This window comes from Apium graveolens, unplaced genomic scaffold (assembly GCF_009905375.1).
Source record: "Apium graveolens cultivar Ventura unplaced genomic scaffold, ASM990537v1 ctg6595, whole genome shotgun sequence".
Lineage (NCBI taxonomy): Eukaryota > Viridiplantae > Streptophyta > Magnoliopsida > Apiales > Apiaceae > Apium > Apium graveolens.
The window spans coordinates 26,116-53,691 of record NW_027419619.1 but is presented as its reverse complement, the minus strand read 5'-3'; the positions used below and the strand labels follow the sequence as shown (position 1 = coordinate 53,691).

General features: G+C 32.2%; 1 protein-coding gene across 1 annotated transcript; it reads left to right on the top strand.

Moving 5' to 3' along the window:
* The first annotated feature begins 5,077 nt into the window (after nucleotides 1-5,077).
* On the top strand, nucleotides 5,078-8,686 carry LOC141703378 (putative F-box protein PP2-B12). Its single transcript, XM_074506908.1, has 4 exons — nucleotides 5,078-5,329; nucleotides 6,379-6,485; nucleotides 8,243-8,314; nucleotides 8,404-8,686. The coding sequence occupies exons 1-4, from the start codon at nucleotides 5,078-5,080 to the stop codon at nucleotides 8,684-8,686; spliced, it is 714 nt and encodes a 237-aa protein (XP_074363009.1).
* The last annotated feature ends 18,890 nt before the right edge of the window (nucleotides 8,687-27,576 follow it).

Here is a 27,576-nt window from a genome sequence, read left to right as displayed (position 1 = left end):
CAGTTTCCTTTATTTAGGCCATCTCCAATTATAAATTTATTTTATAATACTTTCATCTCCAATATTTCACCTTTTTAACTTGAATCACTATTTTATTTCCAATCATGACTTTAAATATAATTTCAAATTTATTTCAAACATCATTATAATTACATACAGCGTACACAATCCCTCATTACACATCATGAGGTATGTGTTATTTTATTATTTAATATAGCATAATAACTCGTGCGAGGCATGGGTCATTTTCTAGAATTATAATGTTCTTCATTATTTTTTTTATATGTAAATCTTGTACAATGTCTAACTTATATCAAATACAAGTTTTGTTTATCAATGTGTATTATTTTAATAAAAGACAATAACAAAATAGATATGTATTACGATATCATAAAAAGATATCATAAATAGATAAATATTCATAAATGAATTGTGATATGTATATTGGTTTTCATTAAAATAAAATAATATATAAAAATTACCTGGCCTGGCTAAACAAAATTATTTTATTGATCAAATCTTAAATAAAAATTAAAAAAACTAAAAATAATAAAATAAAATAATAAAATAAAACATTATATAATTACCCATCCTGGCTAAATAAAATTATATTATTGAAGAATCAGGCTAAAATAAAATAATATATATTATTGATCCCACTAAAAACATTATATTATTGGACCGGACTATAACAAAATAAAAATTTGAAAGGAAATCTGCGGAATCAATATAATGTCATCAAACTAAAATAAAATTGCCTCAGTTGGTTAAAAAAGGGATTACTATTCTCTTGGCCACCAATTAAACACCCTAAAAGGCACTGGATCATTCAGAATTTTACAAGCATACATCAACAAAGGTCTATGATCCGATATCATCCTATTAATTTCCATAACTTCCCAGTTATCTCGAGCACACCAACTATCATTCACCAGAACTTTGTCTAACTTACTACACCTTCCAAAAGGACCAAACCAAGTAAAACTTTCATTTATCAACCCAATCTCACACAAATTATTATTCTTAACAAAATCTTTAAAACCCTACACATCTAATCTTCTATATGTGCAATTGATACTCTCTTTTTCATCCATAATACTATTAAAGTCCCCAAGCACACACACCAAATCATTTCCCGTGATAAGTAAGATTTTTGATATCTCATCCCAAAATTGCCTCTTACCTTTTAAGTTTAAAGGACCATACACATTGACTATATGAAAAACTTCATCTGTTAAGATGCATTTGAGCTGAACCCACTGCCAAGTTTTTCCTGAAGCCGAGCCTAAATTTTTATAACACAAATTATCCAATGCTAAAATCAGTCCCCCTGACAAACCTTCTGAATTCTGTATAAGCCATCCTACCTGACCACTGACCCAAATGGATTTCTCCCAAAATTTCTTCCATTCCATACATTTTGTTTCCTGCAAACACAGTATATTAACTCTTCTAGATCTGATCATATCTTTAACCATTCTTCTCTTCACATCATTACACAGCCCTCTACAATTCCAAGATATTATTCTTATATCTTTTACTGACATAATGGTTTACTTTTACTACAGTACAACTTCTTTACTACTTCAATCTTACAATTCTCCTTTTTGCAGCTGCTCTGCTATCCCAATAATAACTTTCTCTCTATCCCTAACACCTTTAGCCCCATTTGTTCAGCACAATCTATTATTTCTCTAGCAGCTTCTTTCCTTTTTACCTCTTTGTTTCCTGACAGAGTCACAAAACTACCTCCAAACACTAAACAAGGGCCTAACCTATTATTTCTCCCAAGATACTTCCTACATCCTAAATTAACACCTCCTTTCAAGTCAAAAGGATTGTTAAACTTTTTACCTTTCTTTTTAGGTCTACCCACTCCTTTGACTTTGAGCTTAATAATTTAATTACACAAAGTACCTTGTGAAGTACAAGTAAAAACACCAGACTCTAAACTGTCAGACTTTTCAACTATGTTCTTTGTCCCTCCAGACTTCAGCTCACTTAAAGAATCCTTACTAGTTGATTTAGAGTTTGTTCTAACCACTTCTTCTACAGCTTGACTATTTAACAAAACCAACCTCCCCTCATGCACTTTTCCATCCACCTCCAACACCTTCATAACTTTTGATATAATCCCTCCTACAGATAAACTAATTGAATCCATTTTATTCTTCAGCTCCTTCCCATTTTCAATTTCAACAAATTTAATTGGATAAAGCTTTCCCTTCAATAATATATTCATGGACTCTTCAATCTTTTCCCTTCTTGTAGTAGATATACAAATGACTGGATTAAAAAACTCAATCTCATTATCTTTCTGATAGGACCAACAAATCCAATCCCCAACCATCTCGTATAGCCCTTCAAATTTTCTTCTAACCACACATTCATTGGGATCCCATAGCTTTGTAACCATACTGTCCTGGGAACAACCAGATCCTCATCTTTAAATTTTCTCAAACTCCTAAACTATTTCTCAAAAAGCTTATCTGCATATTCTTCCCACCCCTTGTCATGCATACTAGCTAATAAGAACTTTCGAGAAGTTAATCCCACTACATTGACCTGTTCAATCCCTTCTACTCATAACTTATTTTGCAACGAGCTCGCTGATTCATCAGTTCTTGAGAAAGTCACTTTGGTATCATATAAACCCTCCTCAACATCTTTATCTACTACTGCTTCAATATATTCAAACATTTCAACCCCCAACTCCTTCTCCTGATTTCCATTTTCATGCTTATTTCCAACCTCAGCATTCACTTTGACCACATCCTTCTTAATATTATTATAGTCATCCCTATTCCTAATCTGATTTGACCCAACCACATTATCTTTGTACACCCTAAAATCTCCTTTTCCTTGATCTCTACTAACCTTTTTTCATTAAGACTCATACGAATATTAGATCCTAAACCCCCCTTTACCTTAACATTAAGAATAATTGTATTGGCTTCAAGCTCCGAAGTTGTCTTGACAAAACCATATATTTTCCCTCTTTTGTCTCTTTTTCTAGGCAGAATTATATCCAAAATAACCCCTGAACCCCTCAAGCAATTCCAAATTTCCCTAGCTTTGCGCTCTCCCGGAATATTATACAGAAAAATCGTGAAACTTGACTCCATTCTTGCTTTCCCTACCTTTTTCTTCCTTTGCACCATTTGCCACTCCCCCTCATCCACAACTCTTTTGACATCCACCATCTTGTCTATCTCATTCTTTAATGCTTGCGCATAAGTCTTGACATTTCCCCTTTCCCCTTGACTTTTTCCTACACTTCTACTCTTCTCCTTCCATTCCAACCCTCCCCTAGCTTTCAAGCTTCTCCAATGGATCTGATTTAAAGCTTCCGTTTAAAGCTCTCAGCACTAAACCCCTTCTTAGCTACCTTCAACTCACCTTCCTTAGTCCCCTCATTTTGAAATTTTTTCCGGTTGGCACAACCCCATAGCTAGCTGTTAACCTTTGAGAGAGAAGATATTTTTTTGTTCAAGTTGTTAATCGTGATCGTCCAGGTTACAGTAACCTGTTATTGAGATTAAAAATTGGGAAATGTAAGATCAATCGAATCAGGCATAATAGTGTTTTTCTCTATTAATCTAACTTTAAAGAAAAATAATTTGCCATGTTGTTATACTTGTAAGAATATAGTGTGTATTAAATTTTAATTGGTAGAATTGTTTTATGATTTGATGTTTAACATTAGGTTAAAAAAACGGTGCAAAAAGAGATATTATAAATAATAATCTATAGACAAAGACAAGTAAATATAAAATATTATAATTAGAGAAAATGAACTCACAAATTTGTAAAAATTGCACTTAACAAGTTTTTTCTATCTTATTACAATAAACATAAAATTACTAGATCAAATGTACATATTTGTAAATATTTTTTAGATAAACATACATATTTGTATATTTATTAAATCTTATAACTAAGATCTAAAAAAATAAACTTGAGATTGTTGCATATAAATATTAATAGAGTTCAAATTAAAGCATAGTAATATTTAAAATTAATTATGTGGTTAGGTTTGGACTAAACATATAGTCATTGTTTTTTTAATTCAAGAACATTTGCACACTGCACAGATTTTAAATATTTTATTTTTCTTTAAATTTTACATCTATTAGATTATAATTTTCAAAGTAATTTTTTTAAAAAGTAAAATTTCTAGAGCAAAAGAAAAACATTATCTTACAATGTAAGGGGCCGTGTCGTTTTTACAATAATGTTTATAACATAAATAGTCAACTATTTATTTTAATAGTTAATGATTTTATTATTTTATTATTTAATGATTTTTTAACCTAAATTTTTTTATTATTTAATGATTTTTTAACCTAAATTTTTTTCTCCAAGCGTTTTTTTTAAATTTTTTAAAAAAAACTCTCCAAGAATTTTATGTATAATAGTTTAACATTTTTTAGAATCATAGCTTTCAAAAAATTTCAAAAATGTAACATCGACTTTGTTAATTCAACTAACATAAAAGTTTTCTTAATCGAAATTTAAGTACGAGATACAATTACGAATTGATATATTTTTAGTATAAAATTTTTACAAATAAATTTTGCATTTTATAATAATATTTCTTTTTTTAATAAATCATTCAATTTTTAAATTTCTTAGAATTTTTTAAATTTACAAAAAATCATTATTTTTCATATTTTTGTATATTTCAAAATCATTATTTGAAAAATCAAAATTTTTTAATACTTTTGTATATTGCAGGGAATTTACGTGTGCGAAGCACGGGGCTAGTTAAAATAATTTGTGAACATTTTATTTTCAAATGAGCTGTGTAGAAAGGTCGTCAAAATTTTGGACCTTAAAAAATATGGGTCATGATGGACCTTGAGGGGGTCACACTTTTTATTATCCCTCCTTTTGGACCATCTGGTCACCTAGTTTAGGTATCGGCCCATTTAGCTTAAATCTAGAAACATCTAAACCTTTCTGGTAGGTAGCGTTAAAAATAAGGGAGCAAAGATAATAAAAAACAAATTATTTCATTACAATCAACTTTAGGACAAATTTGGGGAAGGAAATCATACATCACAAAAGAACTAAGATGGAGCACCTTACTGAGAATTGCCTATCGTTAATATTATCATTCACATCACCAAAGGATACATGTAGACCTTCAGGTGTTTCAACAGAATTGAGGGCTGCGGGTGATTCGGATGAGTTATGGAACAAATTTTTACCACCAGATATTAATCAAATTCTCAGGAGATCAATCTCCACCTTGACTTACACCACGAAAAAACAACTTTATTTTTCTCTCTGTGACTCTGCTATCCTGCTGGACGATGGCAATGTGGTAATTCTCTCAATTATTTCTTGATATTATTATTTGTTTACTAAGTTTATTTCTGTGTATTTTTTTTAATATTTAATATTTAACATTTTGATATTTTTTTATGTTTTTATATCCTTGTCTATTAATTTTATTTCAATTAAGATAGTTTTTTTTTAATATTAGATCCAGTATTTTTTCTGTTAATATAAGTTTTAATTAAAATAGTTATATGTGTTTATTTTATATGTATGTAAAATAATAATAATTATTAAATATAATTTCAATAATTATTTCATTAATGTAAAGTTTTGTAATAAGGTTTTTAAAAATAAAATAGGTATACTAAAGATTTAAAGATGTATTACTGTTAGAAAAGATTATAAATAAAAATTAAATATGTGTTTAATTAACATTAAGATACTTATACATATTTTAATTAAAATATGATTATAAAATAATTGTTCCCGGTGAAAATTAGTTTTAAAATATAAAATATTATTTTCTTTAATATTTATTTGGGATTCCATTATTGGTATTTATTTAAGTGCTTATCAAATGTCAAAGTTGGAAAACAATATATAGAAACAACTGAATGAAAGGTAAGATTATTCTTTTTAAGACTGGGATGACCAAAGTTTACCATGTGTATTACTCCATATATTTAAATTTTCTCATATATTTAAATTTATTCCCTGCCGTTTTTGCATTTTACATATTATAGATGTACCCTTATATCTTCAAAGACTGGTCAATGTAAGGACATAAAGATTTAAATATTTCTTTATTTGTAATTAATGTTCTAAATTGACATATTTTCTTCAATTTCTCCATTAAAAAAAATTAGTGTTTAGATGAATTATTTGTAGCTATATGATTGGGAGTAAAGATTGGATAGTTGACAACCAAAAATTTACAATAATTTATCCAAAAATTATGAATAAGTATTAGAAGTTAGAACTATTCATGATGATTTTTGGATTACTTATGTATTTGTATCATGATAAAAGAGAATGGTCCAAAATCTTTTAATTAAATTGTCTAATTACTTGATCTCATTATTGTTCTAACAGAGTTTTTGGTTGGATAAAGGAAGCGGAAAAAAATGTTTAATGGTAGCTGCTAGGCAGCTTGCCATTGTTCCTTGGTGGTGGCAATGGTTATATGATAGTAACTCAAGGTATGTGAATAATTATTGTTGCATTATTTACATACATGCAAAGGTACATTTTCCTAAATACTAATCCGGTTGTAACTACAAATACTTGTGCATCACTCTATATAATCATAGTAACTTTGTTATAAGTATTTTCTTTCTAGTATAACAAACTAATAAGTGTGGGAATTATGGTCAATGGTTATAGCAAGAGGATTCACTCTAGTTGGGAACTGTTAGCTTGTGTGTTGAGTTGTACAATATAGTATTATATTTTATGCATACCTCAATTGAAAAGAAGCATTTAGGGATGAGGGTGACAAGACAAATTAATGGGTTGTTTATAGTCCTAACCCACAATACCAATTTTTTTTAAAAATTATGTATATATTATAAATTTTGCTTAATATTTTGATAAAAGATGTTATTTAAAGTATAAAATGGAATGCTTTTTTTGAAAATAAAGTAGCAAAACAATATTATGAAGGGTATTTTTCAAAATATTCACATTTTTATCTATTAATAATAACATTTTAATAACAAAATTTTGAGCTAAGACGAAACCTTTTTGTTAGAATTTGCAATCTCTTTAGGTATTGGCTTTTTTGGTCAAAAAAATAACAGAAAAGAGTAAAACAGTAGTGCTAATAAAGATAATTAAATACAGCATTATGCATATTTATTTCCTATATGAATGCAAATAAGAAGTCTATATTACATGTAGCCTGATCTGTTACCTTAAATAATTTGAATAACTTCACCTCACCGGTCACACCCAACCAGCTAATTACAATTTAAAGATAAATCTAAAAAATTTTAACTATTCTCGGTCTCCATTCGTGAATGCAAGTCAATTTTATGAAATGCAGGTCACTATGACATTATCTTGTAAAAGATGTAAATCACTTTAGGCAATTACCGTTAAAAATTGTAGTATTGATAGAGAAAGTGTTTGTTCACAAATTAAATCTTTAATAATATTTTCGATATGCACATATTTTGATATTTAATATTTTATAATATTATTAATATACACATATTTTATGAAAAAAAAATATTTTAAATGTGATTTAATAGTAGAATTAGAACTACAAGGTCGTATTTTTTCAAAAGCATACTTCCTCGTCCTTTTTGTTAAAAACACTTTTTAAATGAGCAGATTTTAAAATTTTAATAAAATAGGATTTGAGCTAATTTTGCGCAACAAACTGTAGTTTTGTGTGCAACAACTCCAAACTAGGGGTGTAATCCAGTTGAGCCGAGTCCTAGACCGTGGCTCGGCTTGACCTCAATAAAAATAGTTCGGGTTCGAGCTTTGAACTCGACCGAGCTTTTAATTTCAAGTAAAAAGTTCGGTAGGCTCGAGTTCGGTTTGAAAACTCGAATTTATTTCACTAAATATTAACAAAAATTCGAAATAGGATGGTTTGGCTCAAGTTCGATTGAATAATAAATAAATAATATATAAAAAATATCAAAATATTTTTTTAATAAAAATAACTGAAAATAAAAGAGACTCGATAAGGCTCGAACCTTACGAGCCGAGTAATCAGAAGTTCAAACTCGACTCGATTACAAATTTGAAAAACTCGAGCTCGAACTCGAGGTCGGCTCGATTAATTCCCAGCCGAATTGGAATTTTTTACGAGCCGAGTTCGAGTAACTCACAAACAGTTTGACTAGTTTACACGTATTCCGAACGCATGATGAATATGATTAAAGTTGTCCTCTCATCGCATGTATCAGGCATTCATGCCTCAATGTATTATCCATGTGAACAGATTTTCAGAGGAGGTTGCTGTACTTGACAAGGGGCGGTGTGTTGATATTCGTGGCAAAATGAAAATTGGAATGTTATCTCCTCACACCACTTATGAACATATCTTGTCTTTAAAATATATGAGGATGCCTGCGGACTTGATTCGGCAAAGACATCCATTAGATTTGTTAATGAAAGAGAGGAGGTGCCTGATGATGAAGCTAGCATAGTTTATCCTGATCCAAGAACATCTGCACACAACATTGAGCAACGAAATGGAGAGTTTAGTCGGTGGAGGAAGGACGAATGGATGGAGATTAAGATAGCAGAGTTTGAGACTGGTGCAAGAGATGATGATGATGAGGTGGAGACGCGATTTATGTCAACTGATACAAATGTACTCAAGGCTGGCCTTATCGTACAAGGTTTCGAGTTTAGGCCTAAACAACCCATGGCAGTTGTTTAATGAATTTATATGTTGGCATGCTTTATTTTGTCTTTAAAAACTTTTCTCATGTAATATGAATTATCTGTTATTTGAAGGATGTTGATGAATTATGTTTTATGTAAAATTTAAGGGTTTTAAGACAATGTTGTTCGTATCATGGTGTGTCCAATTTTAAGGCCCATATCATAACCGAATACAGTTTCCTTTATTTAGGCCATCTCCAATTATAAATTTATTTTATAATACCTTCATTTGCAATATTTCACCTTTTTAACCTGAATCACTATTTTATTTCCAATCATGACTTTAAATATAATTTCAAATTTACTTCAAACATCATTATAATTACATACAGCGTACACAATCCCTCCATACACATCATGAGGTATGTGTTATTTTATTATTTAATATTGCATAATAACCCGTGCGAGACACGCGTCATTTTCTAGAATTATAATGTTCTTAATTGGTTTTTATATGTAAATGTTGTACAATGTCTAACGTATATCAAATACAAGTTGATTGTTTATCAATGTGTATTATTTTCATAAAAGACAATAACAAATTACACAATGTTTCAAATATAAACCATTAAGCAAAATATATATATATATATATTATTGTATGTGTTGTATAATTTACATTAATGAATGAATATAAATAGGGTAGTCATTGTACGTTTAAAACGAAACGATTATACTTAATCTGTAGAATGCCGTTAGTATGTTTACAAATAAAAAGTTAAAAAATAACATTTATGTTGAATACAGAGTTAACCAAAAATTTTGAATTTTATTTAAATAAACTATATGTACGGGCTATATTATTACTGAGTTCACTATACCATAAATGGCCTACAGCAACACCAAGAAAATGTTACAACAGGCCCAAAAAAGTGTTACCACAGCCAGAAAAAGGCCTAAGGTAACATAAAAATTAAGTTGCTTTTTTTCGAGTTACCTTTGGCCCCTAAGGTAACATTACTTTTGCCCTGCTGTAACATTCACTTTTATGTTACAATAGCTGTCAAAGGTAACATTAATCTATGTCTATAGTATCATAATATGTATGTTACCTTTGGACTCAGAATTTCAAAAAAAATGGGGCCCACATGTAGGGCCCACTGGTGGGCCCCATTTTGGGGCCCTATTTGTTTGCAAAGGTAACATACATAATGTGATACTATAGACATAATTTAATGTTACCTTTGATGCATATTGTAACAGTAATGTTTTGTATTATACCAATTTCTTTGTAACATATTTAGTACCTAATGTAACATATTTTTCAAAAAAAAAATTGACAGGAATGGTTTGTAAATTCAACATGCCATAAAATCTGTTTTTCATCCAAGTCAACCAAATAAACAATTTCAACCAAACTCCATATCAGTTTTCACAAACCCCCACCAAATACTGCGGTTTCACACAATTCACCAACTCCACATACTCCACATACTCCAAAGAACAATTACTTAGTCTAGGACGATAAATAAACATCCAAAAGCTAGTACGATAACACTTGTTACTAGTACGCAAAATAAGATATGTAAAAAGGTGCACATCTGAAATCTAAAGTCCAGAGCCTCCGGTAACTGGTGTGAGGTAATTGTCATTATCGCTGGTTGTGCTAAATCTTGATGGTTGATTGTGATGCCTGGATTTGCGTCGGCTATTTTCTTAAGTAACCAGGCCATATTCTCCTGCACCTTCTTGTTGACTTGCATATCCACTTCTTCTTGTACCTTCTTTGTCATCGATGCCTCGACTTCACTCACCAGAGTCTGCTTTATCTTTCCTGCCAACTCCTGTACATAAGTATTTGTCGAACCAGCAGTACTGGAGTAACCTTTTGCAGCATCAGGACATCTTCCATGGAGCCAAGATGGCCCATGTTTTTTTCCATCAGAAAGTAGTTCCTCGTTGGGATCTTCGCTCGTACTGATTTTTTCCTTAATCTTTTTCTACATACCAGAAAAACAAACGAACACTTGGTCACACAATAATTTAAATGCTTCACTAACTAATTTCAAAATAACCGAATAATTTAATCCAATTAAATTCACAATTAGTAATCATTAAATAAAAATGCATGCAGGTACATAAATAAAACTTCTAAACACCAAATAAATCATAAAACACAACTAATTAACCATCTTGTGACATTAATGGATATTCAGAAGCACTAAGATTAATAAAAAACACTTACAATCTTGTTTTTTATTTCTTCAGTGTTGGTCTTATACTCACGACCATCAGTACGCTCACGAGTCTCAACAAAAACCTCTGCTTCAGGTGGTGGACGCTGATTCTTTGCCTTTTTTTTCTGACAAAAATGAACAAGTTAGCCAAAAGAAATATAGAAATTAATTTCTAGATATATAGTAATATATGTAACCAGAAGGCTGCCCACATTCATATATTTGCGTAACAACTAGCTTATTGAGGTTAATATGCGTAATTGAGATTCTGGCCATACCATATTGTTTCGAATTTGTGCGAAAGTCTTTGGACCAGTAGTGTGTGTGTCTGTATACTGACATCGACTTCTTGCATTTGTCGCTGCTCTTTTCTACAAAAATGTGAAATAACTTTATGTCACTTAGATCAAATATAAATACATAATTAAATATGAAAGTGCAAGGGGAATTAGAAAACCTTAATGCTTTCATCATTCCAGTACTCCAGCAACATCTTGAAACTCTCAAGGGGAATATCAGTTGGCCTATTTTCCATCCGTTCTTCATCAGTTTCAAATGCTTTATAATGCGCCTTCTTAATTCGGCTCTTACGTGTCTTCCAAGATGACTGAATGGTTTTCAACACCCATGTTTCACATTCATCAGGTATAATGTATCTTTGCTGGAAAAAGTCAACAAAATAAAGAACACAAGTACAGTTAATCAAAGGTAATGTTGCAGAAAAATAAATCACGATAATTAAACAATGTATGTGATACCTTGACATAATTCCACAGTGTATTTTTCAAAGTTTTCGGAACATCACGCCAAGAAACATAGGTAAATGACACGCATCGCTTTGCGAGTGTCCCCAAGAAGTTACTAAGTTCAGAAATTAATTTGTCCTCATCTGAAACGGGCTGGAACCTTTCATTCATCTGAAGGACAACTCGATGGTCCATATTTCTGGTATGAACCCTATCCATCCTCGTCGGTCCTCTCAGCCTTATAGGAACTTCAACTACATATGAGCAAAAATTACTTGCAGGAAAATCAAACAAAGTAGGAATATTATAATAAATTTGATTATATTTATGGGTGTTTTTCTAATATGTCGTATTTCAAAGATTGGTCTATAAAGATGTCTTATTTTTAGTTTATATTTTTTTAATGGGTGTCTTTATAATAAGCAGCCCTTATTTTTAAAATGATAAATATAGATAACGCATACCTTGGATTCTGGACACTCTAAAGGACCTACTGTCATAAAGAATACATTAATTCTCATGGGGGTTGTGTTTTAATAATTATATAAAAACATAAATAACAATTAACAGCATTATAGATTACATATGCTAATTAAATTTGTGCAAGAAGTTTTACATCTATCACATAATTAACCATGGTTAACTTCACAATTTCATTAACTTAAATGACATAAATAACCTTATGCCAATTAACCTCAATTATAAGTAATTTACTAAACTGATGCAAATTAATCAATTATGGAAAATATATGAATGTGGGTAGCCTCAAAGTGAGTATTCTTTAAGGGGCCTTAAAGGAATAATTCCTTTATAAATAATCAGTTTATGTAATCATAAATAAAGGAAAGAAGATACCTGCTTCCTCCTCTTCTTCAATATCCGGAAAAACATTTTCTTCAACAACATTTTCTGTAGCAGTCTTTGTAGTTGCAGTTGTACTTGGAGAAATTTTCGATTTCGCTGCAGCTGCTTCCTTTTGGCGCTTTCGCATAGCCCAAAAAGCCTCCATTGAACCATTTGCTTCAATTGACGGTAGCTGAATCAGAGGTTCTGCAGGTTCTATATGTGATAATGACTGATTTTCCTTCTCAGTAGCATCCTCGGTTCCTTCCTTCTATGATATAACAGTATTGGCTCGTGACCGTGTTGTTGGTCCACGTCCAATAAGCACCTTGCTTTTCTCAGTTTTCCCTCTCTGAAACATAAATCATGTAAAACTCAATGTTTGTGTATATATGAATTACAACTATCAACCCCGATGAAACATTTGGGGAAGAATTTAGAAAATGTGAAAATGATAGCTTTATGACATTTATGACATACCTTTTCAGTTCCTGATCCACCATCCTTACTAGCAGCCTTCCTTTGAGTTCCCGATCCACCATCCTCAAGATCCACAGCTGGATCATATTCCTCATCGCTCCCCTCTTGCACATGCTTCTTTTTTTTGGATTTATCTTTTAAGATTGAGTTTCTCACTTCAGAAGAGAGTGTAGGAAGATTGAGGGCAAAAAATACTTCATTGTTCCTCTTTACTGTGACAGCTCTCAGTTTTTCATACTCCGTTAGAGGAGGTGGAGGGGGTAGTTTCTGCAATTTCACATAAATTCATGTTAATATAGGTATGACGGAATTACTGGATTAATAAAGGGGTTACATACATGTACTTACATGTACTTAAACAACAATAATCTAACAAGAAAATTATAGGTATTACTGAATTATATGCTAACCTCCAGTTCATTTTCTCCCATACGCTCATCTTCATGAGTATCATGTAAACTCAACTTCCTCCTAACACTTGGAGGAGTTTCACAATCATCACCATCAGTGATTTCCTGCACTCTAGAAAGCCGTGGTGACTTCCGAGTACCCTCTAGGGGAAAGTTCTTTGAGTTCCTCTTCCCAGCCTTATCAACTTGGTTTGCCTTCTTATTCATCTTCTGTTGCTGTAGTTGATGAGTGGTTACAAACTGCCGCTTGACTTGCTTTTTAGCTATAAAGACATAAAAACAATAATTATGAGTTTGAATAAAATCTAAATATAGTAACACCTATATATTTCTGATGCCCCTACAATTAAGGTATATTTCTGAAATGAAATTAATATATTACCTGCTAAGATATCCTTTCTTGGCCGTATTATTACAAATGGTTGCATCTGATCCATTGGTTCGATAGTGCTATCAACGACATTGTCAAGATAAAAATCAACATTTTCACCGTCTGCAGCTCCTGCAGTTAATGAACACAAGTCCACATCATTGGACACCAACTGCCACCCCCCCTGCTTATCACCTTTTCTCATATAAATCCCTCCAATTTCTGAATATTCAAGGTCATCCTTGACATAATCCATCAATACAGGGTACGAAAACCTATCTACTTCGACATTCCTTATAATCAGTTCTTTACCACCGACATACCGTGTAGGCTGAAACTCACCCTGGTGGTACAACCTGAGATTTATGTATGCCATCCTACAAAAAATTGAGAAAGTATAATTAGATGAAATCATTAAAATAATCTGAGACATGGCACTTAAATAAAAAACACTTAAAAACAAACACTTAAAAGAAACATTAAAAGAGCAGTATGCAAGTCAATAAATTTAATAATGCTCTAAATTAAGAAGCGATCGCATAAAGAGCAGGGCAGATTTAAAACTAACAGAACATTATATTAAGAACAAGTTAATTAATTAAAAGAAAATACATTAAAACATGATAAATTAGGCAATTAAGAAGTCACTTCATTAACAGTTGATACATCAGAAACTAGGCCCTTGATAGTTACATATTTCGAATTACAAATTTAAGTAGTTTCTTCGTTTGTTCTAGCCTTGATGGGGACTTGTCGTGTTGGGACATCATCTCTGCACCAGTTAATATCCGTGTCTATTTCTAGAGGAACACTAGTGTGTAAATCATGTAAAACTGGATCCCCGGCTTCTTCATTTGCATTTTCAGCTTCGACATCGCACCAATCCCTTGGCAATTTCTTTATAACATTATACATCATCTTTTCAGTAGGATCTTCTACGTAGAAGACTTGCTGCACCTGTGAAGCTAGCACATATGGATCAGACTTCTGACATAATCTGTTAAAATTAACTCAAGTTAAACCATATAGATCTTTCTCTTCCTTATACCAACAACACTTGAACACCACTACAGAAAATTCTCCCCAATAATCAACTTCAAAAATCTCTTCAATTGCTCCGTAGTAATTGACATCGCCGACCAGTGGATTTTGATCTTTTGAACTAGCAAAGCTAGTAGTCAAAGCAGTTAGAAATACCCCACTATTTTGGGTTGTACATTTAGCATCTCGGTACTTTGTATGGAATCGATATCCGTTAAGTACATAACCACTATACTTCTTCGCTGATTGATTAGGGCCCATTGCAAGCACTTCTAATTCCTTTGAAATGTTATCTTTTTTTCCGACCTCCCCCTTCATCCATTTCCAAAAATCTTCAGAATGTTCTCTCTCACGATTGTATCTTTTTGACTTGGCTTGTCCTTCTATTAAGATTCGATGCTCCCTACAATAATTACCTAGTTAAAAATCAAGACAAAACAGGTTCTAATTCTATAACAGTTAAACACAATTAGTAGCTAGAATCTTACTCGATTAAACTATCAATTTCTTTATTCCCGCAGTTGAATAGAATATAACGATGAATAGCCATCCATTCAACTTCAACTAAATTCACAGCCTTTCCATCTTTATTTCTGCGTGAACCAATAGGAAATTCTACTTTTTCTGGAAAACTTTCAAATTTTGCAGCCTTGGTAAATTTTGATCCTCCATGGCCACCCAAGAATCTTGAACAAAATATCAAGCATTCTTCGGCCAGGTAACCCTCGGCGATACATCCCTCTGGTTTAGATCTATTCCGCACATAAGATTTCAATTTATTTAAATAGCGCTCAATTGGCCACATGCTTCGAACATGGGCCGGTCCACCAAATACAATTTCTTGGCACAAGTGAATCAAAAGGTGGACCATCACATCAAAAAAAGCCTGAATGAATATAGTCTCAAATTGACAAATAATTTCAATTATTTCTGTTTACAGCCTCTTAAGATCACTTAAGTCGATGACTTTACTCCAAATACCTCTTAAGAAGGCCCCTAATCTGATAAAAGGGACTGCAACCTCCGGTTTCAAAGATTTCTTCACTGTAAATTGTAATAAGTAGTGCATGAAAAAGTGAGCATCATGACTCTTATAGCCAGATACCTTTCTCTCCTTCATGTGCACACACCGGCTGATATTAGAGGCACTTCCATATGGGAATTTAGCATTTTTAAGGACAGAGTAGAATAAATCTTTCTCTTCATTTGTCATGTCAAATATCGCAGCCCTTATTTCAAGGTGTTTCCCGTCACTTGATAGAACAGGATGGAGGACCTTTCTGATGCCAAGTTCTTGCAAATCTAGGCGAGCTGCTATATGGTCTTTTGTTTTTCCAGCAATATTGAGCAATGTGCCAAGTACTTTATCACACACATTCTTCTCGATGTGCATAACATCAAGGTTATGTCGAGAAACATTGTGCTTCCAGTAAGGCAGATCAAAGAATATTGATTTTTTCTTGAAAGGCGAATTCGACTTAATCTTATTTTTTTGGCACTTTCTTTTCTTCTCTGGTTTCTTCCCCCCAAAATGATTTACAAATCCTGCCAATAATTCTTCAATGTCTGTTCCAGTTAGAACCTCTGGACAACCTCTCAATTCAATTTGACCATTAAATTTTCTTTTATCAAGCCTCCATGGGTGTTCGGGATGGAGAAATCTCCTATGGTCCATGTAACACATTTTCCGACTATGTTTTAGGTACATAGAGGATGTTTCATAATTGCAAACTGGACAAGCTAGTCTTCCTTTTGTGCTCCATCCAGATAGCATTGCTAGCCCGGGAAAATCACTGATTGTCCAAAGTAAAGAAGCGCGCAAGTTGAAAGTATGGTCAGTAAGGGCATCATAAGTCTCAATGCCTACTTCCCACAGCTCATTCAGTTCAGCAATTAAAGGTTGCATGAAGACATCTATATTATTCTTCGGAGACTCGGGACCAGATATGAGTGTCGAGAGAATTAGATTCTCTTGCTTCATACACAGCCAGGGGGGAATGTTGTAGTTAACCAAAATAATTGGCCAAGTACTATGACTTATGTTCATAGTACGAAAAGGATTGAAACCATCAGCGGCTAGGCCCAATCTGATGTTTCTGTTCTCGGATGAAAATTGAGGATAACGAGCATCCAATGCCTTCCAAGCCTCTGCATCAGCGGGATGTCGAAGTTTGCCGTCCTTTTTTCGACCTTTTGCATGCCATAACATCAGTTCTGATAACTCTTTGCTCATAAACATGCGTTGCAACCTTTTTTTGAGTGGAAAGTAGCGCATCACGTTTGCCGGGACCTTGTGAATTAACTTCTTCCCATTATTGTCCACGGCGCCTTTTTTTTCCACTACGACCCACCTTGAAGCACCGCAAGTTTTACAATTTTCTTCTTTTTCATTTTCAGCCCAAAACAGCATACAATTATTGGGGCAGGCGTGTATCCTTTGATAATCGAGCCCTAAATCTTTAATAACATTCTTTGCCGCATTAAAAGACAAAGGAATGTGTGCTTCTGGAAAAGCATCTTTTATCAGCTCTAATAAATCCCCGAAACCCGACTCCGAAATCCCATGAATGCACTTTAAAGAGTACAGCCTAATGATAAAACTTAAGCGGGAAAATTTTTTGCAGCCCGGATATAAGGGCTGCTTTCCTTCTTCAAGATGGCCATAAAATTTTTTGGCATCATCATTCGGTCCAGTAGTATCATTAGTACGATGGAACATCTCGTCCAAATTATCTCCGAAGGTAAAGGAATCTTCAAAACCCATATTTTCTGCCCGTTCAATATCTATCCTATGATCTTTGCTCGAAACCTCACAAATCCAATTCGCATACAATGGACAAGGGCCATGACAAATAAGATGATCATAAATAAGATCTTGAGTATGCCACTTGCCATTTCTATAATTCTTGCAAGGGCACAATATTTCATCGCCTACGGAAAATTTGGGAAATGCATTTTCTAAAAAATCCTTTATCCCCTTAATGTAAGGTGTACTGTATTTTGGAAGGGTTATCCATTGACTTAGATCATCGTCCATCACTACAGAAAACAGGACAATAATGTTATATTCCTAAAAGAAAACAACGTAGTCGTGAAACCATACACCCATATTGGTTATACGTTCTAACAACACAACGCAGCCGTGAAGCCCTAAGTAGACCGAGGTAATATTTTATGTTCTCATTTTCATTGGTTGTACATACTAATAACGACACAACCGTGAAACCCTAAACCCATATTAGATATGCGTACTAATAACAACGCAGAAGTGAAATCCTAAACCAATATTATAGATTATATGTATTAATAACAACACAGCATAACAACGCAGCCCTGAAATCGTAAATCCATATTAGATTATACGTATCGAATCCATGTTATATGACCATGAATATACATGTGCATACACCCATTTCCGTATTATCCCACTCCTCCTACCTACCGAACTGTGACAGTTGATGTTAACAAAAATTTAAATACTCGTAAAGGGTTGAAACTCTCAGGAATAAAGGTCAAATTAACATAAATGTAAATACTCATAAACAATTGCATTATAGATACAACAGATATCTACTTACACAATCAATTATATCCACTTGACTATGATGATTTACATGTAAGTTATAACTAAAGCCTAACATGAAAATCAACCGGATAAAAAGCAAATATCGAGAAACAAATTTAATACAAAAATCACACTTACAGATCTACAAAAATAAAAAACCCCAATTCCAATTAAAATTACACAAAAACATGCATGTAACATACATATACATGTATAAAATACACAAAAACACGCATGTAACAAATTAGAGAAGAAACTAACAGAAATAGAGGGGGCGAGAGAGAGAGAGAGAGAGAGAGAGAGATAGAGAGAGAGAGATACACAAAATCAGAGAGAGCGAGAGCGAGAGAGAAAGAAGAGAGAGAGAGAGAGAGAGAGAGAGAGAGAGAGATGTAGTACCTTAATGTTGAACCGCAAGCTGATTTGAAACCCCAATTAGAAACCCTAGCTCCAATCTGTGACCCGCTTCTCCAAAATGTGACCAGCTTCGCCAAAATGTTACCCCCAATTAGAAACCCTAGCTCGAGAGAGGAATGAAAGAGAATAGCTACTGGGAGAGAGAGAATGAGAGAGAGAGTGAGAGAATGAGGGAGAATGAAATTAGAGGGAGAAGTTAATTTGTCTGAAATTTTAGCGCTTCTCCAAAAAATTTGAGCCCGCCTGAAAAAGCCCAGCTAATTTCATCTCTTTTTTTAAAAAATTAAGTTTTAATTGTCTTTAAATTTTTTATTGATAAAAATTTATCAATTATTAATTAATACAGTTTATAAATTTTTTAACAAAAAATATTTTATCAATCTTAACTAATATTAATATTTTTGCTTAATTATATTATAAAAATTGATTAATTTTCATGTCAAATAATTATATATATTTAATTGTTTGTAAAATATACTACTTTTTTATCCAATAATACCCTATTGTAACATAAATTGTCACATGTTACTCGTATGTAACACTTTGAAACTATAGTAACATGTTTTAAAGGCTATGGTAACATCAAAAATACTACGTTGCGGTAGGCTAAGATGAGCATACCTAAGGTAACATAATTTTGTAACATGCATGATTAAACCATTGCGATAGGCCATCTATGGTGTAGTGGTTCACTACTAACTTACAATTAACTTACTCAATTTAAAATGATAAAAAATGCATAATTGAAGTCAGGATGACTTGCAATCATAATATATAATAATGTAAAATTTACACTATTGTTAATATAAAAGTTGATTTATTAAAAAAATGTTCATTTTTGAAATTCAACGTATATATGCATGGAAAAATATTAGTTTTTTATTTACACTACGGTTACCAAAATAACACTAAGTTATATGTGTGTGTCAGCATGTATATTGTCGTATTCTACATTTCTTAATAAATTACGATGATTTCAATTATTTATATGCTAAATATCTGATTTATGTACATTTTTAATCACTATTAATATCTAGTGAGATAAATGATTACTTAAATAACATGCATTTATAATTATTCAAAAATTAAAATTATGTAATAAATAAATTGCAATAATTTATATATGGTATTCATATTATCACTAACAAACAATCTATAACTAGTTTTTACGCAACTGAGTATCAATCATGGTTGTAACATAAAAATAAATTATATATTATAAAGACTTATTATTGATATTCATGATTTATTTCAAGGATTCGAAGGAAAAATTATAATTATATCATTATTTAAACTGTTTTTAAGTTCCTTTCATTACTACTCTAATATTTCTTCATATAATAATTTAAAAATCTTGTATTCTATTATACTAAAATTAAATATTTTTCAATTTGATAAAATTTTATAAATATTAGTTGAACTGGTTAATTCATTCAAATTAGTGAATAATATATATTTTTTCTTTAAATAATATAAAATACATTGAATCAAATGTCACAATATAGTATAGATAAAACTTTTATTTAAATAATTTAAAATATAAAAATAATTCAAAATATTTGTACAATATTATCTTAATCAATGAATATTATTTATCTAGAAGAATTCTTTTTAAAAAGCTAGTTTTTTTAAAGTGAAAAATAAATAATAAATCGATTTAATATATCATCATAGTTTTAAAAAATTTTGTGAGGTCTCATATCAAATTTCAAATATTTTTAAAATCGGGACAAGTACCAAAAATAATAATGTGCTACCAGTGAAGTTAATAATTTTAATATAAATAATCAATTGTCTTGATCTTATAAACACCTAAAACACATTAATTTATATTAACATAAAATATATATAAAAAAATTACATTATTGGTAAGATATTCTCGCCGAACTTGTAATTTAAATTTACTAAATGTAGAATTGACGATGTTTTTCGGCCGAGTCATGTATTCAAATTTCGGATATTTTTTGAAGAATGGGCCAAGTTCTAATTTTAAATTGGAATAAAATAAAATATTTTGACTCACTATAATTCGAACTCATCTAAATATGTAATACCATTATAGATTATTTATATATAAGCGTTCTATTTTCAATATTTTATCTAAAAATAATATATGTACATTTTAATTACTTTTTATAATAATAAAATATGTTAAAAATATATGAGATACATTTTCAAAGTCAAAAAAAAAGATAAATGAATAAAATATTAATTCATTTATGTACTATATCTAATTCTATATCCGAAATTTAATTCTTTAAAATTAACTGTACAAATAATAAAGTAACTATCTTGTTTTTGCGGAATTCAAGTAAATATCTTTAAAGTTAAATAAAATATTCATTTAGCAAACTTACATATTATGTGTATGATAAAAAACATATGTGAGATTATGGTGTAGTGGTATGAGGTTATATAGATGAATTAAATATCTCGAGTTTGATTTCCACAAAACACATCTTTTTTATAAAAATTAAAAATAGGGGTAGTTTAGTCTTTTTAATGAGAATTTTTAATCTCACTAATTATCCTTGTTCTCCTATTATATATAGAAGAGATTTACATACGTTTATTAGATTTCTGAAATAAGTTTCCTGAAGCTAAACATACGTTAAAAAAACAGACTCTATAAAGTATTTGTATAATTCAATAGTCGAATTCAAATATTTTTACGAGGTGACCTTAAATAACTCACCTATTTATACCTTGAAATCTTCCCAAACAACGTTTTCAGAATCTTAACCATTTTCTGCCATCCAACCACATTCATGTCACTCTCATCTCTCATCTAGGAGCACAAGAGTCTCAACCAAAGGATAGGCAGAGAACAGACTTTCGCTGGTTAAAAACAAATCAGTCAATTGATTGGCACCAAAATCGTATGAAACTATCAAATTTCTGGGTTGCTGAAACTGAGTAAATTTGCTTATACGAAGGAGAGCTTCACCGTTATTTCTGAAACCTAACAGACAAAAGTAATTACTAGAACTCTCATTCACATCCGTATATAACAATTCAAGAATCTCATCATATACTTTCACTATACAAACACAACGAAGACCATTCATACAAACACAACGAAGACCATTCATGCAGAAGACAGGGGTGGCCCTGGCTATAGGTGACCAAGACTTGCGCCTAGGACCCCGACACTCAAGAGCCCCAAAAATATTTAACTTGTTCAAGTAAATATATATGAATTTTCATGGTATATGTATATTAGGGCCCCGTAAACTGATACCATATACCTAAGACTGAAAAATTAGTACCTTTAAAGCCACTTGAAACATGCTTCTACTCAAATTTATCGAAACAATCTTCCAGTGTCTCGACTTTTCTTCCGCCAGCCAGAGCAATGTTCCTTTAGTGTACACTACATTGTGCTCCAATATCGGGCATAAATGGACACCTGGACAAGAATCACTTATAGTTTTCTAAGAATTACTCCTCAGGCTATACAAATCAATAGAAGATGCCACTTCAGTCTAACTAATTTTCGCCACCTCGTAGTCGTTTTTCTCCTTATCAAACCAAAATCCAATAGCTTCTTTGGCTTCTCTAGAATAACACTTTTCTCCATACTTAGGAAGAACTTTCAGTTTTCTAACAAAAGGGTTCCAGAGATAGATAAGTCCGCGATCTTTGCGATTTTGGTAAAGCTTGGTATAGCAAACCACTCCATTGCAGCAACTATGCACCTTAACATCATTAAGCCCACAAAGAAACTCTGATTTCGCACAATTCCTATATGGTTCACTATAATAATATAATGAATATTCGTTGCGATAAGGTGAACTGTGGCATAACAAGTATTTGGTGTTATTTGGACTAGAGAGATGAGCGTTGATGAATCGAGATGATTTAATTAAAAAAATACCATAATTTACAAACTGAGGTGTAGGATAGATTTCATGCATGGTATTTGCACAAGAATCTGCTCAAAGACTTATTCCGGTAGGTAATGGCCTAAATGTTTTGAAGCCATCAGCAACTGAAAGTTTATGAAAAAAGAGCTAAAAGCCTAAAACCCTAGCCTTTGTGTCCTGACACCTCTTGCTCAGTTATAAGGGGGTCGCATGACACCTCTTGCCCGCATATCTCAATGACACGGATATCATTTGATTTCATGCTCAGTTTTTTATATATCTCCTCACTTTGGCAAAAAAATTATGTTTTTTGGTTCTTCTACTAAAAATATCTCAGTCTTTACGAAAATTTTAGGATTAAATTTATGAGTGAGCTCACTTTAAATGTTAATGTGTAAAACTTAACAAAAAAATCCCTTAATTGGCAGTAGAAATATGGACCATGGAAGTCTCTTCACTTCATAGTTACAAATTTCAGAAAACCTCCCTGTTATTCTATGCAGGGCACCATTCTTTTATCCATGTCTGTGTATAATAACTCGAGACTCTCTTGATGTCCTTTCGTGATACACACCCAACCCAGATCATTCATTTTCAAGATAACAAGGGAATTAGCATCCACTTCTTTAAGACACCATGGGTTCATTAATAAACCTGCAGTCGGAAAACTTGTACTTATTAACGCCTCTCGAAACATGGCATTATTCAAATTTAATGAAATAATCCTACTGCCCTGCCCATTTTCCACCAGCCAGTACAATGTTCCTTTAGCATACACTACATTGTGTTCCCTTATCGTAAAAGGTGCACTACATTGTGTTCCCTTATCGTAAAAGGGGCACCTGGACAAGAATCGCTGATAATTTTCCAAGAATTACTTCTCAGGCTATACAAATCAACACAATATGCCACTTTGGTATGACTAAGTTTCACAACCTCGTAGTCGTTTTTCTCTTTATCAAACCAAAATCCAATAGTTTCGTAGGCATCTTCACGATAACACTTCTCTCGAAACTTAGGAAGAATTTTCCATTTCCTAACAAAAGGATTCCAGGGATAGATATTTCCACGACTTTCACGAAACTCAGTACAGCTAATCACTCCACTGCAGCGGCCATGCACAGTGACATGTTCTAGTTCACGGGAAAAGACTAATGTTACACAATTCCTAGATGGTTTAGTATCAGAATATAGTGAATAATTACTAAAGGATTCACAAGGTGAAGTGTGCTGGCATAACAAGTACTTGGTGTTATTTGGATTAGAGAGGTGAGTGTTGATAAATTGAGATTATTTAATTAAAAAGTACTACCATAGTTTACAAATTAAGGTGCATCTTAATATTGATTTTGTGTATGGTAATTTTACAAGAATCTGTTCTGTGATTTCTTCTGGTATGTAATGGCATAAAGGTTTTGTAGCCATTAGCAAAACAGAGGTTTAGTGAAAAATTAACTGAAATCCTAAAACCCTAAGCCTAAAATTAACATGTAATAACCTTATTTAACATTCAATCAACAGAAAAAATGCAGTAGTCCATCCATATATCAAAATTAAAATGCAAAACTTTAAATTTTAACTCATTTATTTTAGAAAAGATTGGAAGATTACTGGATCACAATTAAAAGATCGAAACTCCAACTGGACATGTAAAAATTGTAATCGAACCTGAATCAGTAAAAACTAAATTTAGGTTTTTAAACTGAAGCCGAACCAATTATACAATTACAGTCTTCAATTTATATAACCGAAAATATACAATTTTGATTCCAATTTCATTCAAAAACCGATCCGAACTAGTTCGCGCTCCCCCCAATGCATAACATATCGAGAGGTGGAGCCTTTTAGAAAATGGGATCCAATACTTACTCATCTCTCATCTCCAAAAATCTAGCAAAATGTTAAATCCAGGAAAAGTACAATGTTCCTTTAGCATACACTACATCGTGTTCCCTTATCGTAAAAGGGGCTCCTGGACAAGAATCGCTGATAATTTTCCAAGAAAAAGTTATCGGGAAAAAAAATTCCGAGAAAAGTTTCTCAGAAAAAATTTCCCTCCCGATCCCGAGAAAATTTCCCGGAAAAAAAATTCTAGAAAAAATTTTCTTGGGAAAAAATTTCCGTCCCAATCTCGATAAAATTTTCTGGGGAAAAAAATTCGTGAAAGAAATTTCAGCAAAACTTTCATTTGAAGTGACAAGTATTTAGTTAGTATTTCAAATTCTAATTTTAAACTTGTTCTTTAATTGCGTTTGATTTGAATAAATTAAGCCCTTGTTATTTTTCGCCATATTTCTTTAAACCCTGGTGGCAACCATGATTCTAGATTCTCGGCACCCTTGGGAATTACCCAAATGAATTTTGTGTTTGATGCTTCGAGAGCAAATGCAATTTCAGTAAGTTGAGCATCAGAAAATCTGACCATACTACCGAAACTTAAGTAGAGAACAGAGTCAGGTTTTTGTTTATCTAGCATAATGAAATACAGGACCTATGTGCCATGACTTACTTTTCTTGATTTTAGCATAATGATCTGCATAAGCAGGCTCAATTTCATGAAAAGTGTTGAGAACCATACCGTAGGTGTTTTGCTCAGACTCTTCGATTGATTTGATCAGTTCACCATACCTGGTTTTGATCTTGACATGTTCTGGCAGTTGACATCTTGTCATCTCTATTTTGTGTGGGAGATTCGGAACCAATAAACTCTCTGTATCACACTCAACAGCTTCATAAGGAGCATAAACAGAGGGACTATGTGTTACACAAAGATAGCATAAACCTGATGGATTAAACTCTACATTCTCAGAACTTGCTCAGAAAGAGTTTTGAATAAAACCATAAGAGATTCTAGCACAAGGATATAGTTTGAGGTAAATGTCCAGGACAAGTAAGGATCATTCGAGGTAGCTATGTTCTCATAGTTTCATGTCAAACACTTTCAATCAAAACACTCTAGCTGTGTGCATGACAACCTTTCCTGACTACAATGTGGCAACTATCACTACTACAGCGATGACATTGTCGCCCAGTGAGAGATCTGATCAGACCATTGTACAGCTAACATTGACAAAGTTATAAATACTCATCACCAACAACTACTTGGAATTTAAATGCAGCACTCTGCATCCGGAAACAATTTTGGGATCCCCAGCGTTGCTCCTATCTAAAACCTTACAAAAATACTTGACCTCGCCTTATCACACCAAAAATGTTCAGGAGCAACAATAACTTCAATTGACATTCTTTTTTCTAAGTACCTGTATCAAGTGAGTCACCGATATAAAAACGGACCCAAATGAGTCACTCATTTGAAAATTTGTATAAAAAAACATCACTCTATCGTTAGTCGAAATTTTTAAAAGTAATATATATCGAGTTTCACACATTTTTTATGAATGATATTACATCCAAATGAAAGATTCTGAGTTCTAATATTTTAAATAATATTTTTAGATTTTTAAAAAATTGTCTACTATTTATTTTTATTTAAATCAAATAAAACAATCAAAAATTAAAAATAAATAGTTGATAAAATTTTAAAAATCTAACAATATTATCTAAAATAGTAGAAATCGGAACCTTTCATTTGGATGTAATATCATTCACAAAAAATGTGCACAACTTAATATATAATACTTTTATGAATTTTGACTAACGATAGAGTGATAATTTTGATACAAATTTTCAAATGAGTGATTCATTTGAGTCCATTTTTTATCGGTGACTCACTTGATACATTTGGACAGAGTACGTGACCTAGTTGATAATTAACCCTCATAAATCAATTCTATCACAAGTCCCAATTTTATCATAGGTACATATTTCGTCATAGGTACATATTTCGTTATAAGTAAAGATTTCGTCATAAGTATACATTTCGTCACAAATTGAAGCAAAATGTCGCAAGTTAGGGAAGTGGAGCCCACTTTTAGTGGGCTGATAATTACACTTTCGACGGAATATACCGTCGTTTTATCTTTAATTTACGACGATTTGTATGTCGTAAGTTATCATCTTGGGCCCACAAGCTTGCCAGGATTTATTTAAAACAAAAAATGAATAAAATCATAAAGAACAATCGTCCCAAATAACCCAGAATTCCGTCATAAGTTACCCAGAATTCCGTCATTAAATTCTCTCTCTAGAAGCAGTATCCTGCTATTTTTTCTGATTCCATCCTTTTTCGGCTTTCAAATTGAATTCTAAACCTGTCCAATCACAAATCCCAATCTATATACAATTGTAGCACAATTCAACACCAAAATATATAAAAATATGCAAAACCAATACTAAGAAATCATCCACACATTTAAACCAACCTAAATATGAAAGATACCATACTTTACATTTATATTATCAGAAAACCATTTCGACTATACAAAAAGTTAAAACAATCCGACATTAGCTTAGATCATCTTACAAATTCCCATAAATTTAGTTCACAAGGATAATTCAAATTATCCTGCAAAACATTCATAACCCATTACATCGATATTTAACCCCTAATTATAAGACCGCCACGAGAGACTACGTTATAAGGCACACTCATATCTCGGTCATTGTCATCATCGGATTCTGTCCTTTCACTGCCCCCACCATCATCAACATCATCGTCGTCGGCCGGGGCCTTTCCCTAAAATATACATAAAAATGTAACATTAAAATCCAGGTCCGTCATACAAATATATATTCCAAGTTGAGTACGAAAAAGAGCACGGTAACGAAAAAGATGATCAGTTTGATCAAAATGATATTAACTTCTCTGGCACTTCAAGTAACGAATGGCCTCTTTATCAAACCAAAATCCAATAGCCTCTTTGGCTTCTCTAGAATAACACTTTTCTCCAAACTTAGGAAGAACTTTCAGTTTTCTAACAAAAGGGTTCCAGAGATAGATAAGTCCACGATATTTGCGATTTTGGTAAAGCTTGGTATAGCAAACCACTCCATTGCAGCAACCATGCACC

Bases quoted from the DNA above. Each gene is read 5' to 3' on its own strand.
- LOC141703378 (XM_074506908.1), top strand. From the start codon at position 5,078: ATGGAGCACCTTACTGAGAATTGCCTATCGTTAATATTATCATTCACA. The intron at 5,330-6,378 runs GTAATTCTCTCA...TTGTTCTAACAG, and splicing joins TGCTGGACGATGGCAATGTG to AGTTTTTGGTTGGATAAAGG. The intron at 8,315-8,403 runs GTTATCTCCTCA...GACATCCATTAG, and splicing joins GGCAAAATGAAAATTGGAAT to ATTTGTTAATGAAAGAGAGG.